We start from the raw sequence: 19027 nt of genomic DNA, 5'->3' as shown, positions 1-19027 counted from the left end.
CTTTAATAGGCAAAGTAGCTCTTGATGCCAAAATTAAAACACATCCGGGAGATCTCACTTTTTCCCTAGAATTACAAAATATGGTGTAGTTGCCATCTGAAACACAGAGAAAGGAGATCTTCTCAACCAGTTCAAAGAAGATGTATCGTAACAAGAATGCTAACCCATGGATCCTTCTTGATGTCTCAGCAGTTTTTGATATGGTAGACTGTGGCATCTTATTGGCTTGTCTTCAGTGGTGGTATCCTATCGGTTTGGACTGGTTCAGTCGAACCAGTAGTAAAAAAAAAAAGCCTCCCACAATTAGCTGAGAGGAAAAAGAAGAGAAAAGCGATTGGCCCTCCCACCGGCCCCTGTGCTTTTCTCTTCTTTATCCTCTCTGCTGATTGGTGCTGCAGGCCTCAGCTGGTATGGGGAAAGCTGCGCACACATGTTAAGTGCACGCGTGTTAGGTGCACATGCGCACGATCACCGAACTGGTAGTGGGACAGGTAGGATCCCACTGCTGATTATCTTTATTGTGGGCGCTGTGTTACAGTGGTTTTTATACCTACCTACATTACTGGAAAACTTTTGTTCATCCACCATTGGCAGTCTTTAAAGTTCCACAAGGTTCACTCTTGTCAGGCAGTGCTCCATTCAAAATCCAAGAAAGAAATACTTAGACTCTTTTAATTAGAGAAAAGATATCTTTTACTGGAAATGAAGTGGTAGCAACAATAGAATTCTGAATCTGAGGAATTAGGCGCGTAAACCAGATATACGAAGTGATGGAAATGTTCCCACCCCCAATAGTTCAGATGAGTCTTCCAATTACAAGTTGTGAATATGATCATGTGGACATCCTCAGGTGGTGATGAGGCTTCTGTCCGTTGACCTTGGCATACTGTGATAAAAGTTAGCAGTTGCGCAGAGGAAAGAAAGCTAAGCAAGAAATAGAAACCTAAACAAGAATGTCCCCTTCCCCCTCCACATTTTATACAACACTAGAATGTAACACCTCCAGCTCGCTTCCCAGACTTTCCCCCCTCCTCCCCCCGTTACTTATGACAGCCGAAAGATGCAAAGCAATAGTAGAAGATCTTGAAGGCTGACACTCTGGTCTCTGATGTTGTTGAAAAACTTTTTGAAGCTGTTGGTAGACATCATCTGGAAGTTTGGCGTGATGTGTTAACAAATATAGGCAACAGCCAAATTTGTTTCTCTTTTTCACCGCACCAGAAGAGGCAATCGAACTACTGGATTAGTGCTTACAGGCTGCCACAATGTAGATGAGGGCTTAGAGTGATTCCCAAGAAGAGACTCTCTGTGATATCTGGAACTGAGATTAAACCAAAGCCGTATGACAAGGGTCTTCAAACATGGCAAGTTTAAGACTTGTGGACTTCGACTCCCAGAATTCCTGAGCTAACATGACTGGAGGAGGAATTCTGGGAGTCGAAGTCCACAAGTCTTAAAGCTGTCAAGTTTGAAGACCCCTTTACGAACCAGATACAGAATTGGAGCTGTTCTTCACTGCCTGTGACATTTGTGCCTCTAGTGACCAACAGCACTTACGCATAGCATCAATGGATGAGTCAATCTGTCCCAAAGGTGGTTCTCAAAAGGCAACTGGACTTTCTTTGTTTTTTTTCCTTGAAGATGTTCCACTTCTCATCCAAAAAGCTTCTTCAGTTCTGACTGAATGATGGTAGGGAATAGAAATCTTTATATTCCTTTTAGTAATCTGGTCGTTAGCACTCTTGAGAGTCATTGAGGCCACTTGGATGTTTATCTGTGCCCTCAGAGCAGTGGTGGGATTCAGTTTTTTTTACTACTGGTTCTGTGGGCATGGCTTGGTGGACGTGGCAGGGAAAGGATACTGTAAAATCTCCAGTCAGGGGTGGTAATTGCCGGTTCTCTGAACTACTCCAAATTTCCACAACCGGTTCTCCAGAACAGGTCAGAACCTGCTGAAGACCACCTCTGCCTCAGAGTCACCTGAATAGGTGTGGAATCTTCTTGGATCAGAGTAGTCCACATTCTGGACAGGGGGCCACTACTTTGAAAGATGAGCCAAAGAAAACATCTACATTAAAATTGAACAACTCCCTCAACAGAGGTGGGGGATACGACACTTTCTATCTCCTATTTACAACACAGTCCTTTGAGCAGTTCTATGAAGGTTTTGTGAAACCATTTTTAGCTAGAGATAACCTGATCTCAGCAGTACATGCTCCGGTAACCTTTTGATTGGATTACTGTAATCCATGCTGTGTGGGGCTGCCCTTGAAGACCATTTTGGAGAAAACAACTAGTGCAGAACAGTATGGACACCGTGGCGTATGGGCTTTTAGGACAGAAATGATTACTCTAGACTTAAAATCCTAGATTTCAGAAACGTATTAGCTCTCCATTTTTGAACTGTCCGTCTGTCATTCTAATGGAGAGATTGATCAATATGATTCCATGTGGGCAAGGTGTAATTTGTCGTGTAAGAACTTAGCCAGTTTTACATATCTTTTGTCATTTATATCTGTATTCTGTTTTCAAGGTTTTTTTCCCCCCTCTACTTTGGTTATTTGAAGGGAGAAATCATTTCCTGTGTGCTGCATGTTTTTATTCCCCTCTTCTTCTTCTTTTCTTTTTTTCTTTTTCTTTTACGTTACAGCAATAAAAATAAGAACAGTATAGTTTGTGAATTGGAAGAGATGCAACATTGCTACTACTCTTTTACTCTGTTGTCACTCAGGATACACCTAACCCGCAGTGCTGATGTTGCTTCCTACAAAATCCTACATAGCTTTAAACCTGGATTTCTGACCCAGTAAAAAGCACCTGCCAGCTGGGGAAGACATTTTGATGGCCCTGGCTGTACAACTTTATCTATCCATCAATACCAGGTTTTTTAAAAATCCAATTTCTGTGAGAAAGGCCCCCTCTTGTTGGATGTTGAGAACAATCTAAAGACCAAGGCGTTCCTCAAAACATGAATAGCTCACTAACATTTGACTTTAAATGTTTCCAGAATCATCGGCATGTTCATATTTTAGTAATTTAATGCTTTAATATTATTTTAATTTTGGAAACCGTCCTGAAAACCTGACAGCGGAAGGACAGGATATAAATCTTAAGTAAATGAACTAAAAAGTGTTCTGTAAAAAAGGGTGGCTCGTGTGTTGGGCTTGATTAGTGCTAATCTTCAAAGTAAATACACCATTAAAACAAACCGCCAGCCTTTGACAACGGACGTGATCATTTTCCTAAAGAAAACCATCTTATTTATGGTTGTCTGTTTCCCGGTTTTAATTGTTAATATGTGCCAACAGCACTCAGAGTCCTGTTTTGCAAGATGGGTGGCGATAATAAATTTAATAAATAAAGGAGGACCGTAAGCCTTTATATGTTGGAAGAAGATCCATAGTTGATTTTTTTTTAAAAAAAAAATCTTGTTTCTTAGGGCGGTGAAAACAGGATAGGCAAGCTGATTTTTGGCGTCAGATATCTGGACACAATGGAATATCTGGGCAATATTGTCTCCTAAGGGGTTAACTGGAGGTGGCTTGAGCCAAACAAAGGGAAGATCAGCCATAGAGTTTTGCTTTCTGTTTTTTTGGAGGGGTGGGAGTTTGCCAAGAGTCCCCCGTTGTTTAATTTCCTCCTGGAAGCAGCCCAAGTGTGGGGCTCACCCCCCTCCCCCCTTTTCCCTTTTCTTTTCTTTCCACAGTGACCATTGCAGAGGCTGAGCGGCTGGGGTCAAAACCTCCTCTATTGATCAGTATCCCTGCAGTCTCCAATCCCAGCATCTGCTTCATTGGCTTCTTTCAGTGCCTGCTTCAGTACATTAGAATAGAAATCCATAACCAGAGCTGTGCTCATCCGAGCAGGGGAAGAAACTAAATTAAATGGTATAAAACAATCTTGGATCAGGAGTTTGCGCCAATTCATCTTGATCCGAGATGTCACACCGGGGCTCTGTGCCTGAGCACCTGGGCTAGGAGGCAGCCACAGTGAAAATAGATGGAGCTGTGATCATTCATTTGTCAGCTAAGGAGCTTGGCAGCAGTTAGCAATTCCTTTCTGCAGAGGTCAGCTGACAGAACAATCACTGCAACTGCAGAACGGAGCTTCCCTTTGAACTATTGTTATGGAGCGTGCTTCTTGGGCTGGGGTGTGGGTGGTGCGCGTGAGGGAGGGAAGCGGGAAGCAAGACTTTTCTTCCAGAGAGAAAATTAACGTAGGCAAAGCCATCCTCCCTTTCCCCCCACCCTTCCTGTATAGGTTCGCCTACTGCTGCGGAGATCATATATACAAATAGATGATGATTAAAATGGTTAGGTAACACTTAGCGGAGATCCCGTCTTCATTCTTCTCTGGTAGAAGGTAACTATTGATTTTTCTTAGCCCTTTCCTCCTTAAAAGATCACCCTCCCATCCGTTTCTCGGAGTATAATGCGCTCACACTACCAGAGCTAGAACTAGGAACCGGGTTTCCCCCCACCCTTATAAACCAACATTTGAATGCTGGTCTTTTCAAGGGAGGAGGGAGGGATTACCATAGCTTGATGATGCCTCAGCAGATGCTTTTCTTGTTAATTCGCTTTTTTTTTCCCAATCTTCCGCCGTTGGCAATTCTTTCAGGGAAGCAAGGGCTGTTTTTCTGACATCCCTCAGATTTAACATCACAATGTAGTAGGAAGAAGTGAGGGTTGTTGTTGTTGTTGTTGTTGTTTTTCATTAAAGGCAATGAAAATATACTGAAAATGGATTTTGGGCAAATGGATGGAAATATAAGTTTCTCTTCAGTACAGTTTTCAAGTTAATTTTGAAACCAGGGTCTTTGTAGCCACCAGGGACAGCGCACTTCCATCGAAGCAAAGAACTGACACAGTTATTCTGCTACAAGAAGTGTGGGCTATTTGGGACCTAGGACGCATGCAACTTTTGAACCTCTTTTATACAACCTAACCCCAACCCCTCTGACCATAAATTCTGAAAATCAGAAGCATCATTTCCTTCCAATTTCAGGTAAAGAAATCACGAATCTTGGAAATTAGGCTTAGCATAGTTTGTTTGTTTGTTTTTAAGAGAAAACAAAGGGGTTATAGAATCCTTTGTGGGGTCATTATCTATTTTAGAATTAGAATTCTTTATTGGCCAAGTGTGATTAGACACACAAGGAATTTGTCTCCAGTGCATAAGCTTTCCGTGTACATACAATTGTGAAGAGCTGTGGTGGCACAGTGGTTAGAGTGCAGCACTGCAGGCTATTTCTGCTGACTGCTGATTGCCAGCAGTTTGGCAGATCAAGTCCCACTGGCTCAAACTTGACTCGGCCTTCCATCCTTCCAAGGTCGGTAAAATGAGGACCCAGATTGTTGGGGGCAATAGGCTGACTCTGTAAACTGCTTAGAGAGGGCTATAAAAGCACTTTGAAGCGGTATATAAGTCTAAATGCAATTGTTATTGCGATTGTAAAAATAATCATAAAACATTAGATACAACATTATCCAATGCAGCCTTCATTTTCACAAGATCTCGAGTATGATTCTAAGCCAGCAAGATACTGTCCATTGTCTAAATTTTATACTCCTTTGCTAGTTTAATTTCTGAAGCAATCCCTTCCTCTCCCCTTCCCTCCACACATACCTTGGTGAATACTTTGAGTAATTGGAAAGTACTGGTAATTTGTGCTTAAGTTGCAATATCACCCACATATACAGGTAGTCCTCGACTCACAACGATTAGTTACAGTGGCGCTGAAAAAAGGAACTTGTGACCATTTTCCACACTTAACGACCGTTGCAACATCCTCATGGACATGGGATCAAAATTCAGACGCTTGGCAATCGACTCTTATTGATGACAGTTGCAGTGTCCCGAGGTCACCTGATGACCTTTTGCGACCTTTTTGACAAGCAAAATCAATGGTGAAGCCAGATTCCCTTAACAACCCTGTTATTAACTTGTCCACTGCCCTGATTCACTGAACAACTGCAGCAAGAAAGGTCATAAAATGGGGCAAAACTCACTTAACAACAGAAATGTTGGGCTCAATTGTGTTCGTAAGTCGAGGATTACCTGTAATAGCTATGTATATTTTAAGGCAGCCCAGAATGGATATAATTGTATGACTCCAGGCCTACTCTGCCTTTGGCTATGGAATGTAACATTTGTATGGATCATGGTCCCCACCCCAACCTATTGCTGAGGTTGGCTCCCATCCAACTGGCTTTTCCAAAAGCTCTAAAAACATGGCTTTGTCAGTGGGACCATGAATGGAAATGGAGTTGATCAAGTGGCTGATTTGACTGCATTGTCACTGCCACGTGAGATGAAATTGGGTTTTTTTTATTATTATATTATTGATCATTTACATATTTTAAATGTTGTGAGCCTCATAGTCACCTATAAGTGGGTTGGGTGGCTAAATAAATTTGTTTAATAAATAAAATAACAATAGCACTTAGACTTATATACCGCTTCACAATGCTTTACAGCCCTCTCTCAGCGGTTTACAAAGTCAGCCTATTGCCCAGAGGTAGTATTCAGCAGGTCCTGTCCAGTTCTGGAGAACCAGTAGTGGAAATTTTGAGTAGTTCAGAGAACCGGCAAATCCCACCTCCGCCCCCATCTATTCTCTGCCTCTTGAGTCCCAGCTGATCAGCTGGTTCTTCTTTGGTTGCCCTGCACAGGAGAACGGAGCTGGAAAGCAGGTTAGTAGGGTGGGGAGGAAATGGTATTTTGCAGTAACCTTCCCCCAGGAATGGGGGAGGGAATGGGGATTTTGCAGTAACCTTCCCCTGCGACACCCACCAAGCCATGCCCATAGTACAAAATTTTGAATTCCACCACTGCTATTACCCTCAACTATCTGGGTCCTCATTTTACCAACCTCGTAAGGATGGAAAGCTGAGTCAACCTTGAGCCAGTCAGGATTGAACTGATAGCAGTCAGCAGAATTAGCCTGCAATACTGCATTCTAACCACTAGCTCAGTGTTGTGAAGGAAAAATAATCTTTCAGTATAACAGAATAACAGAGTTTAAAGGAACCTTGGTGCTCTTCTAGTCTTCTAAGCCAACCCCCTGCTCAAGCAAGAGACTCTATACGATTTTCAGAATTACTAGTACCAAAATCATGACAGGTAGCAACCTCGACTTACAACCATTCATTTAATAAATGTTTGAAGCTACAGTGGCACTGAAAAAGTGACTTATTATTGTTGTGGTTAGCCGGCAGCAGTGCAGATGATGGAGGAGAGCGAGGACTCAGATGAGGGGCCAGGACCATCAGAGATTGTGGGGGCTGGCTTCAGAGATTGTGGGGGCTGGCAGCAATGATGAGGATCCCGAGGAGCCTGTGCCAAGTGCGCATGCACGCAGGATTGCTCGTAGGAGAGAGCAGTTAGAGCACCATGGGCGACTCGGGAGTAAGGCTGCAAGGTAATGGCCCCTCCCTCAAGAGGACAAAAGCCAGTTTTGAAGAAGTGTTCTTTGCAGAAGGCAAAGACGCTCTGAAACTCAGCCTCGTGGACATTATAGTTAGTATTTGAAAACTCTTGTAAACTATTTCTTATCTGTAGGTTTTTGGCAGCCTTGAAGAACAACTTGGCAAGGCTCTTTCTTGTCAGAGCTAATTAGTTGCAGCCTTTTATCTGTGAAGAAACAGAATTTGTGAATGAAACCTTAAAAGGTGGGGGCTGCTGCCTCGGTCTTGTGTTTGCTCTCTTGGAACCAGGTTGGGCCAGAACAATTATTGTTTTTCACACTTATGACTGTTGCAGTGTCCCCACAGACACATGATCAGAATTCAGATGCTTGGCAACTGGCATGTATTTATGATGGTTGCAGTATCCCAAGGTCATGTGATCAACTTTTGTGGCCTTCTGACAAGCAAAGTCAACGGGGAAGCCAGAGTCGCTTAACAACCGGGTTACTAACTTACTTACAAACTGCAGTGATTCAACTGAACACCTGCGGCAAGAAAGATCATCAAAGGGGACAAAACTCCTTTAACAACTACCTTGCTTAGCTGTGGAAATGTTGGGCTCCGTTGTGGTCATAAGTTGTGGTCATAAGTCAAGGACTAAACTGTCATTTCTAATGAAGCAGGTAGCTGTTTCATCATCCATGTCCTTGTATGTTTGCATTACAGGTACGCTGTCTGGACTTCCACAAATTAAAAAAATATCGTTGTCATACGAAGAGAGACGGAAGCAAGCTACCGCCATCGTTCTGCTGGGAGTCATTGGAGCAGAGTTTGGGGCAGAAATCGAACCTCCGAAGTTGCTAACTAGACCACGCAGTTCTAGCCAAATTCCAGAAGGTTTCGGCTCAACAAGTGGCGGATCCAACTATTCCTTGGCAAGGCACACTTGTAAGTTATTTTCTTCTTTTCCTCCACTGTAATTCAACTGTTGCACTAAAGTTTTGTTAAACCATATATTTATAATATATTTATAATATATATAACATGGCCCATATATTTATAATATATATAATACGGCCCAGCTAGAAAGGAAAGCATAATTCAGTGTAGTGCAGTCAGTGCAATGCAGTCAGTATGTTGCATTGCAGAATAGTGCAGTGCAGTGCAATACTAAACTATACTAATATTAATGCTAATACTAATACAAGTGTCAGGGTTCCAAGTAACACCACCCAACGGAATCAAAACTCCAAGGCAGGCACGTTTCTCAAAGCATCGATTTATTAGGCATGTCATATTGGCACGTCTGGGGAAACCCGACTCTAAACCCCCTCGGGTTTCCCCCTTAGTTAAAAGTAGAATTCTTTTCCTCCTGTCCATGCTATCCATAACATGGTCCAATCAGGTCACAGTTCAAGGGTTGCTTGGTCGCAGATCCCACCTCCTTGTTCTCAGTTCTCAGAAGAAAGAATTTTATTATGGCTACAATCCTCTTATCTCTTCCTCCCCACTCACCCCCATTCCCACGGCTCGACTCGCTTCGCTGTGGCAGCCCTGAAAGTGCCAGAGGGCAGAGGTGGGATTCAAATTTCTTAACAGCCGGTTCTGTGGGCCTAATTCCTGGGTGTGGCTTAGTGGTCATGTGACTGGGTGGGCGTGGCTTGCTGACTGGGCATGGCTTGGTCATGTGACTGGGTGGGTGTGGCTTGTATGTAAATATTATAAATACGTATGTAAATATTGAATTTTTTATTACATAAAAGAGCAACTTTTACCCAAAATCAGGCGAAGCAGGCAGGCAGATTGAGTTGTTCACAGAATCACAGATTCACTCAGAGATCTTTCTGCCATTTTCTACCTGAGTCTGTCACATAAAATTTGCTTACAAGCAAACTCATAAAATTTGCTAGCAAGCAAACTTACAAAATTAACTCACAATACACCATGTATGTAAATATTGAATTTTTTTATATATATAAAAAGGAGCAATTTTTACCCAAAATCAGGCAAAGCAGGAAGACAGATTGAGTTGCTCACAGAATCACAGATTTATTCAGAGAACTACCATTCTGCCATCTGCTACCTGAGTCTGCACTGAAAAATAGAAGTTTCAGTCCTAAGGAAGGTTCATCTCTGCTTTCAGATTAGCTAGAAAGCAAGAAATCCAATCATTTCCTGCTTTCTAGCTAATCTAAATCTCCCGGCACAGCAGAACAGCTGATAGTCCAGGGGGATGGGGAAGGAAAAATAGCAACTTACTAAATGCATGCAAGTTTGATGGTGTGCATGCCAGGTAAGGAGTGAGTGGGCGGGGAGGGATGGGCCAGCCAGTGGCGTGATTTGCCTGTTCTCCGAACTGTGCAGAATCGTAACAACCGGTTCTATAGAACTGGTCTGACCAGGTAGAATCCCACCTCTGCCAGAGTGGGGAAAGAAAATAATTCCAGGGCTGACAACTAATACTACTAATACTATATTAACACTAGACTAATACTATGTTGTATTAATGCTAATACTATATTAATAATATGCCATGTTAATACTGTACTATACGATACTATACTATACTATACTATACTATACTATACTATACTATACTATACTATACTATACTATACTATACTATACTATACTAAGTTTAGACCTAGTTGATAATTAATTTGCAGACTGTCAAAAAGTATCAGGATTGTAGACCAAACTGACAAATCAAAAAAGTATTCCAGAAATTGTAGTCACTTGAAATTGACTTGTGAGATTCTTTACTTTTTGCAATGTTTTTACCTTTTAAAATGTTCAATATAAATAAAATATTCAGATTTATGTGACACCATTAGTACAGCTTAAATGTCACAGATTATCCTTGTTACTTAAAGGCAAATATTACCCCTATATTGGTCTTTAAGGAACTTTTGATGTTTTGTGGCTGGAGAAGAAATTTTAGGTTGAAGAGGGATCAATGTACAGAACAAATTGCAAATATGCCTGTTGCGTACATTAAAACTGATTTAAAAAAAACTTGTTACAATTTAGGAACAGTTTATGAAGTGACAGAAAAAAAATAAGTTCAAGAAAAGAGAACAAATGCCTTTTTATGAGAGCAGAAAGCTTCATTGGTCTCTTGCTGATGTTTCGTTGTTATTGTTTATGGGGAAGTGTTTACATATAACCAATTTAATTACTAAGATTCTGGACATATTGCATTCAGGTTTGATACCTGTCCATCATCCAGAGTGATGTTTGAAATCATGAAGAAGATATAAGAGGGAAAAGCAGGAAACACTTTTTAAAACCAAAATATCCCAGCTTTCACACCTGAATAATAAATCTCATCAACATCTGTGACTTGAAATCATTGAAGCTCTATTTTCTTGGAACCATTCTCCAGAGGATATTCAATAACCTCAATTCTCAATCTTTGCCTTCATTTATACCAGCAGGCTCCCACATTTGGTAAAAGTGCAATTGAAATTTTCAGATCTCACACAATTGCTCTATTATAATTCATGGCAATAGATTTTAGGCAAGAATGTCAAAAACTTACAAGATTTTGTGATCTTCTGAGATTTTTGGCCATTTAAAACTAATTATTGAAACACAAAGGTTATGCTTCTTTATAACACTATATTAAAAGAAAAATTTGAGAGATTTAACTCAATCATTTTGATCCAACTTATACTTTTGCTGTTCATAAGGGCAGATCTTTCATCAGAGTTATGCCACTAAATTTATTGAAATTTGACACCTTTAGTTATCATTATCATATTCTTACCATTAATTGTAGTTCTTTGAGAGACAAAATATTACCTGTCTGTAATTAAGTTCTTTTTATCCTTTCCCATTGGCTACTGCTCCCTTATATGGCAGAACATTGGTTTTCTCACCACTGGACTGCCATCTGTCAACAATGGTGTAGGGTTTGCTTGGGTGGGGGGGTTGGACTAGATGACCTTCAAGGTCCCTTCCAACTCTATTAATCTGTATCTGTATCTAACAGTGGAAGAGTATCAGTCACAAATCTTTTTGGACTGAAAATATGGCTCTCCTATTTGTCCAGTGAATTCTGGATAATGTTTATGTTATATCATACTCATCCTATGGACAGGTTCCATGCATATTTGAATTCTCAGTCTTATTGCAAAGGGTTACTAAAATTGGGAAACTAATAGATGCTTGGAATTAAATTTTACACTTACAGATGATTAAAACACTGATTGGGGATTTAAGGCCTAACTGAACTGCTAATGTAAATAGCTATTGTTTTTTCACCATGTTTTTTTCCACATTTATAATTAGAATAGAATAGAATAGAACAGAACAGAACAGAACAGAACAGAACAGAATAGAATAGAATAGAATAGAATAGAATAGAATAGAATAGAATAGAATAGAATAGAATAGAATTCTTTATTGGCCAAGTGTGATTGGACACACAAGGAATTTGTCTTGGTACATTTGATAATTCATGACCTATAACAATTAGTTTCATGTTTGCCTGATTGCTTGACCAGGTGGATATGTATGAGGGATTTTTCTACCTCATAAACCACTGGAATGTACAATCCATCTGGATTCTGAAAGTCCAGATTTTTATGAATTACTAATATATTGTTCAGTGACCAAATAAAATATTTATTGATTAAACACAGATTTGTTCACTTTTTGAAGTCAACTCTAAGAGTTGTTTGCAAACTAATAGAAGGATATCTTGTTTTAATTGAGGATATCTTAATCACTTCAACTTGAATAGTTGATAATTAAACAATTAAACAGCTCTCACCCTCCTCTCCCATCTTGGAAGTGTATAGAATTTAAGGAGATGAAGTGTTCTGAATAGCTGCTGCTTGCTTAGTCTAGAAAAAAAAAATTCTTTTCATTCAGCCTCTAAAGCCAGTGGGCTTCATTAACTAGTTACTGGAAACTGTTGGTGACTTGATGTGTGAATCCTGATAGAAACAACTGGTTTTTTTATATATGTAATTTCTCTGTGCTTACTTGCTCATGAGGCTTTTGTTTTTGCCTTTGCAAATGCCCAGCAGTGAGAACTAAATTAATGACCAAGTGAAGTAGAGGACTCTGAAGGTGTTCAGGTGCTACATCATCATTATTTAACAGACATCTTCCATGTCACATCAGGAAGTTGACTAGGCTACAAATTCCCTTTACAGGACATGGAAACTTTTCTGTGAGTTTTAGGGGAAAATATTTGTTTACATCTAAAATGAAAAGTCCAGAGGGAAAAAAAAATGAAACCACAGAATTAGACCAATAGTATGATCTATAAAGTATCCCCAGAGTCTCAAGGAAAAAAATGTAGCCCACATCCTCAGTGCTTTTCATTTGGATTGGGAGGAACTATCTCTTACTCAGTCCTACCAAGACCGAGTGGCTGTAAGTATTTGACCCACGCAGATCTGTGGAGTTTTCATGGATATTCCCCATTCAGGATAATGTCATCAGATTATTGATGCTTCTTCCTCCAGTTTGAAAACCAGATTCATCTTCTCCCAATCTAGCCTTCCTCAGTATATATTCATCACACAAGTTGAATAAGTATGGAGAGAGTATACAGCTTCTTGTCACTTGCAAAACTTTTTCCTAATCTCTTTCACTATCCCAGCATTGACTTTCTATCTGGCATTATAAGTTTCACATTTTCTTAAGGAGATTCCACTGCTTGACATGGGTTAGCCCATCTGAAGTTCTTTCTATAATTGATCAAGCACATATTAACTTCTTTTTGATATCCCTTGGCTTTCTCAATTGTCCATTGTGTATCAGCAATACTGTGTCTTGCTCCTCAGTCATTTCTAAAAATCAGCTTGAACATTTGGCCTCTCCCTTTTCACACAGAGGTCTAAACTGCATTGATGATTTTAAGAATTATTTTGCCAGCACATAAAATTAGGATATTGTGCAATAGTTTACACAGTCTGATAAGTCTCTTTTCTTTTGTGATGATAAGTAGACTGATCTCTTCCAAACTGTTGGTCACTGTGTCATTTTCCACATTTTCCTGCCATAATTGGGTTAGAGCTTTTACTATCATACCTTCATACCTTCCTGGATTTTTCAGTGCACATTACATCAATTCCTAAAGTAGTCTAACTGATAATTATTGGAGTGGTATTTAAACTTCATCTTCTAATAATGGTGGCTCTTGTAAATAAAGATATTTCTAAGCTATCTTGAAGATTGCACATCATCTTCCTGTACTGCTGCAGTGTGATATACAGTACTATATAGTACCTGCCTGTTTATTTTATCTGGGCAATTCTTCACACCTTGGGGGAATCTGCTGGGATTATGTACTATTGGCAAATACTTGCTGCATCCTTTACTCATATGTCCCAGACGCATCCCTCTGTTCCCAGCACTTGGTGGGATGGGAATTACTTCTAAGCAAATTAAGACTCAAATTTACTTTGCTGATTATTTCTATCTTGACTGATGTGTAATAAGCACAAAGTTCCTCACAGCACAGAAATTAAACAAACAAACAAACAAACTTTTCTGATAGGCCACCCAGTGGTTCATTAGTTCATTCTGTGTCTATGTGTTTGGGTTTTTAAAATTGCATTCATTGTCCGCTACATTGTCCAATAACTCCATTTCTAGTGGTTAAGGCACCAGGCTAAAAATTAGGAGACTTTGAGTTCTAGTCCCATTTTAGGCATGAAAAGTCGGCTGAGTGACTTTGGGCCAGTCACTCTGTCTCACCCCAACCCACCTCACAGGATTGTTGTGGAAGAGGGAGGAGTTATATCTTAGATATGCTTGCTGCCTAAGATATTTATATTTATTTATTTATTTATTTATATTTTTAAAAAAGTCTTATTTTCTCATAAGTCACCTAGAGTTGCTTTGGTAATTGAAGAAATTCCAAAACAAAACAAAAAATCCCAAATAAAGGAAGGGAGCACTTATTAAAGACTTATTCTTGAGTATAAATTGAGTGCAAATTATAGTATTTCTCTTAAGAACTTCTCATTGCAACAGCTTCCATGACAGATGGTCTTCCAGCTTCAGTTTAAACCATGAAAGAGAGTCTGCAACCTCCCAAAAGTAGTGGGCTCCATTGTTGAAGGATGTAATCTACCACCTTGTAATTTAAATCCATTATTTCTTGTTTGGCCTTCTGGAACAATATTGAACACGTCTGCTCCATCTTCCACATCACAGACTGTCAGTTACTCAAAGAAAGCTTACACATCTTTCCACAAACTTCTCCAGACTAAAAATATCCAATTGTTCCTTATACATTTTTTTTTCCTTCCAGGCTCCTTGTCATTTTGGTTGTTTGCCACAGGACATATTCCAGTTGGTCAGTGCTTTTCCTATAATGTGATGTCCAGAACTGATCTCAGCATTCTTGGAGTGATCTGACCAATTCAGAATAGACAGAACAATGACTTCCCTTAATTTGACACTACTCTTTTATTTTTGTTGATGTAGCTTAAGACTTTTGCTTTTTTGGCAGCTGAATGCAAAAAAAGAAGGTAGAGTTTAGTACCATCAAGAAATGAAGACAGAATTTGAAAGAATGCAACCTAAACCAGCCATAGTGATCCCATGGTTATTGGCACACATACCAGAAAATTTTGGATGGCACTTAGGAAATCTGTGCATTGACAACATTTCCATCAGTCACCAGTAGCAAAAAAACACAACCACTTGGATCCTCGCATATACTTTGCCCAATATAGTTACGACATATTAGGTTCTTGGGAAGAACTCAGTTCATATACAGACCAACATCAGCTAAAGCAGGGGTCTCGAACCTTGGCAACTTTTAGCCTGGTGGACTTCAACTCCCAGAATTCCCCAGCAACTAAAGCTGGCTGGGGAATTCTGGGAATTGAAGTCTTCCAGGCTTAAAGTTGCCAAGGTTGGAAATCCCTGAGCTACAGAACTGGCAGCTTGTGACCTCACATAGTTGTGACCAGATAACAACACAGTCAGCATTTAAGTATGAGTTTCTGGTTTAGCATCAGGGAAGTTAGCTATAATGCGATGCTTAAGATCTGGGTGAGTATAAATATGAATCATACCTTTTCCTTCTGTTGATAGTAATAACAGAATTATTGCATTGGATTGTGCTCATTTCTTTTTTCCCATAACTTGCACACACGAGTTTTATCTTAATTTGACTCAATAAAATAATTTAATGCCCTGTCAAATTATTCATCCTGTGGCAAAATAATTATTTAGGCTGCACTCCTCTTTTCAACGATCATGTTAAATGATACTTCAAATTTAGAGGTCAGGAGCTTTATTTAATGCTCTAAATGAATCAGGTGCCTGCTTGAGAAGCACAGTACATTGATTCTCTCGCTCCAGTCTAGATAATAAACAAATTTGAGTCCAAAAATTATTTACTGTTTCCATAGCACTGTAATATAGCATCATAGATGAACTAAGAATCCACTTAAAAGCTGGTGGAGCTGGATTCTCTCTATAAATTGAAACAAGTCTGAGCTAAAACTCATTTACTGTCTTGGAACAGAATTGATCGTGCTTTCACATTTGATTCACCCACTGCAGATTTTGAGAGGAAGAAAAATGGCATTGTTCGGTCAGTTTAACTAGGCTAGAGCTAGAGAGAAAAGATTGGCTTGATTTAATCCTTTTCTGTCTCTGAGGCCAACTTTATTTGAATTTTGAGCTCATTTGAATGTATTTTAGGTACAGCATTAAAATTTTTATCTGTTTGGGCTTTTCCATGAAAAAAATGTCAGCAGAAAATAATGCTGCTGCTTTCTACACCTTTGTGTGCTTAATTAGAGATATACCAGAACAAGGTCCCAAAAAGCCATATGCTATCAAATATGACATACAACGGTTGATTGCTCCCTTCTTACATGTTTCTGAGCCCTTCCGTTGCATTTGCATAGAACTATTGATGAAATAGCTGCATTTATTCTCACTCAGTCCAGGTCAGCAAAATTACATTACAGCATTTTATTACCAGCCTTAATTTCCCCCTTTTGATTTATTTTCCATCTATTGAGATCAATTGCGATAAAAAAAACTACACAGACGTTATTTCATTAAAACGCTCAGGATAAGAGGCTCTCATTGACGTTATGCTCATTGTTAATCTTAACTATGGTTATAGATTTCAAAAAGTGTTTGTGGATACATTATTTCTCCTTTTGATCTGCATTTGGACAAGGTTGAAAAAATAAGGGAGCGTTCCAGTTGTTGTTGTTGTTGTTTTAAATTTCAGTTAACGTTGCAAAAGTTGGCAGATTACGGTATTTAAAAATTCCTCATCTGCCAGACTATGCTGATTGCCAATCAGCCGAGTACAGCAGTATAGCTCGTTTGACAGCTTGTTCCAAAGCCTCTGGGCCATTGCTGAAAAATTGCAGCTCTTCTTCTGCCAATGTCTTGATCCCTATTAATGATGATAACTGAGCAGTGACTTACATAATAATTTGACTCCATAGAAACAGAAACCATATTCAGAATTGGACGCCCCGTTTCTGTTTTAGTTTCCAGTCATCGAGTACATTTCTGGTTTCTTTCCCATAATTAACAATTAACATTCATTTAATAGGTGCCAAGCTCTAAAGCAGGGATCACCAACCTTTGAGACTTCAAGGACCACTACATTCATAATTTTCAATCCCGCAGACCACTAATATGATTTTTTTTACAGATAAATAGTATTTAGTGCAATATAAAAATGCAAATAATTTTTCTGCAAACCACCAAAATTTTATCATGGACTACCAGTGGTCCACAGACCACTGGTTGGTGACCACTGACCTAAAGTATTTACAGGTAGTCCTTGACTTACGACCACAATTGATCCCAAAACTTTCTGTGGCTAAGCAAGGTATTTAAGTAGTTTTGTCCCATTTTATGACTTTTCTTGACACAGTTGTTAAGTGAATCACTGCAGTGGTAATGTTAGTAACAGGGATGCTAGGTGAACCTGGCTTTCCCTTTGACTTTGCTTCTCAGGTCACCAAAGGTGATCACATGACCCCAGAACACTGCAACAGTCATAAATACATGCCAGTTGCCAAGTGTCCAAATTTTGATCACGTGACCACAGGGATGCTGCACAATGGTTATAAGTGTGAGGAATGATAATAAGTCATTTTTCTCAGTGCCTTTATAACTTTGAATGGTTGGTGGACTAACTGTTTTAGCTGCAGCCTGGTTGCATATGTTTTATTCACATTCTCTGCTTTTGTCCCAAAGATGCTTTTTTGTGAAGCAACTGGATTTTCTTTCTTTTTCTTTTAAGATCTTTCACTTCTCATCCCAGAAGCTTCTTCAGCTCTGACAGGATAGTGGGGGATGGAAGGATTTATATTCTTTGCAAACAACTGGTCATTGGCATCCTTTTAGAGGGTCGTTGAAGCGCTTGGAGGTTTATCTGTGTCCTCAGGGTCACCTGGGTAGTGCTCCTGGTTCCTGTAGTCCGCAATTTTTTTCTTTGGAAATCCATTCCTACTCCCACACCATTCAAAGAGTGTTCATCCCAAATTGTATGTTTTCAAGGAATATAAATTCTTCCATTCCCCACTACCCTGTCAGAGTTGAAGAAGCTTCTGGGATGAGAAATGAAACATCGTCAAAAGAAAAAAACCAAGAAAGTCCAGTTGCCTCCTGAAAAAGCACCTTTGGGACAACCATGACCTGCATGACTGAGAATCTCTATAGAATTCTTTGCTTTTGACTTTTGTGCAAATAAGACAGTCGCTTTTCTGTTTGTGTGTCCTACAATTCCATTGCAGGCTAATTGCACTACATTAAATACAATTGAATATTATTTATTTGTACCTAACATATTCAAACACATGGTAAAATTAATGTATAATTCCCCTACTAAAATATTGTGGGTCAATAGTATTTATAATATTTATTTTCAATACTTGCAAGAATTCTGATATTTACTTATACTTACATCATATAGTCAAATATAAAAAGAAATATAAAAATCCAGGTACCCTGAAAGCAAGAATGAGGATCAGTAAACGTTGATTTATTTCAGGTTTCTTGAAAGCAAGATGTTCAACTAAAAATCAGTGTCTAGTTCATCCATTCCTCGCTTCTACTAGTCATTAAGCAAATGCTGGGGAAATTATCTTATTTTGATATCAGTCAATGTAGCCACTTAGTAGCATAGTGATTCCTGCGCTGTGTTTTGCATTATTGAATCTCTCATCTCTTTAGAATGATGGAGTGATTAGGATTTAGAGAATTGTAATGACATGTGTTGCAGGGAATAGTGGGAGAAATTCTAGAAATGTAGTTGACAAGTTTATTGAGAACAATCAATGTACAGTGATATGTTGTATTTAATGAAAATACTCCTTTGAGGCTAATGATGCTGTTGCATTGGGCATCTTAGACTAATGGGAGAAAAGGAATCATAAATGTTGATTCCTAGGGTACCATATATTGAGAAACAATTGCTTCCAATCATATTTGTAATAATACCGTATCAACAAAAGAATTGTGGGTCAGTTTTCTGAAATATAAGGAATAAACATATTTGGCAATTAGCTGACATGTCCAATTCACATGGAGCACAGTGGCAGCTGTGAGTCTTCTGGTTTTGGTGTCAGACCTATGACATTTCTGATATCTGTGTCAAATGA

The 19027-nt window shown here is 39.3% G+C and overlaps 1 protein-coding gene across 5 annotated transcripts in view; it reads left to right on the top strand.

Moving 5' to 3' along the window:
* WDR7 (WD repeat domain 7) overlaps positions 1-19027 on the top strand; it is a 265074-nt gene that overhangs the window by 166156 nt on the left and 79891 nt on the right. For all 5 annotated transcript variants that reach the window (XM_087958594.1, XM_087958593.1, XM_087958592.1 and 2 more), the window contains one exon: positions 8136-8357. In XM_087958594.1, coding sequence (XP_087814720.1) covers positions 8136-8357 — 222 coding nt within the window. The remainder of the gene's footprint in view (positions 1-8135; positions 8358-19027) is intronic.

Source organism: Notechis scutatus, chromosome 2 (assembly GCF_049901735.1).
Source record: "Notechis scutatus isolate UNSWTSFEM ecotype Mainland chromosome 2, rNotScu1.2, whole genome shotgun sequence".
NCBI lineage: Eukaryota > Metazoa > Chordata > Lepidosauria > Squamata > Elapidae > Notechis > Notechis scutatus.
The sequence above is the reverse complement of the archived record's forward strand: the minus strand, read 5'-3'. Positions and strand labels throughout refer to the sequence as shown.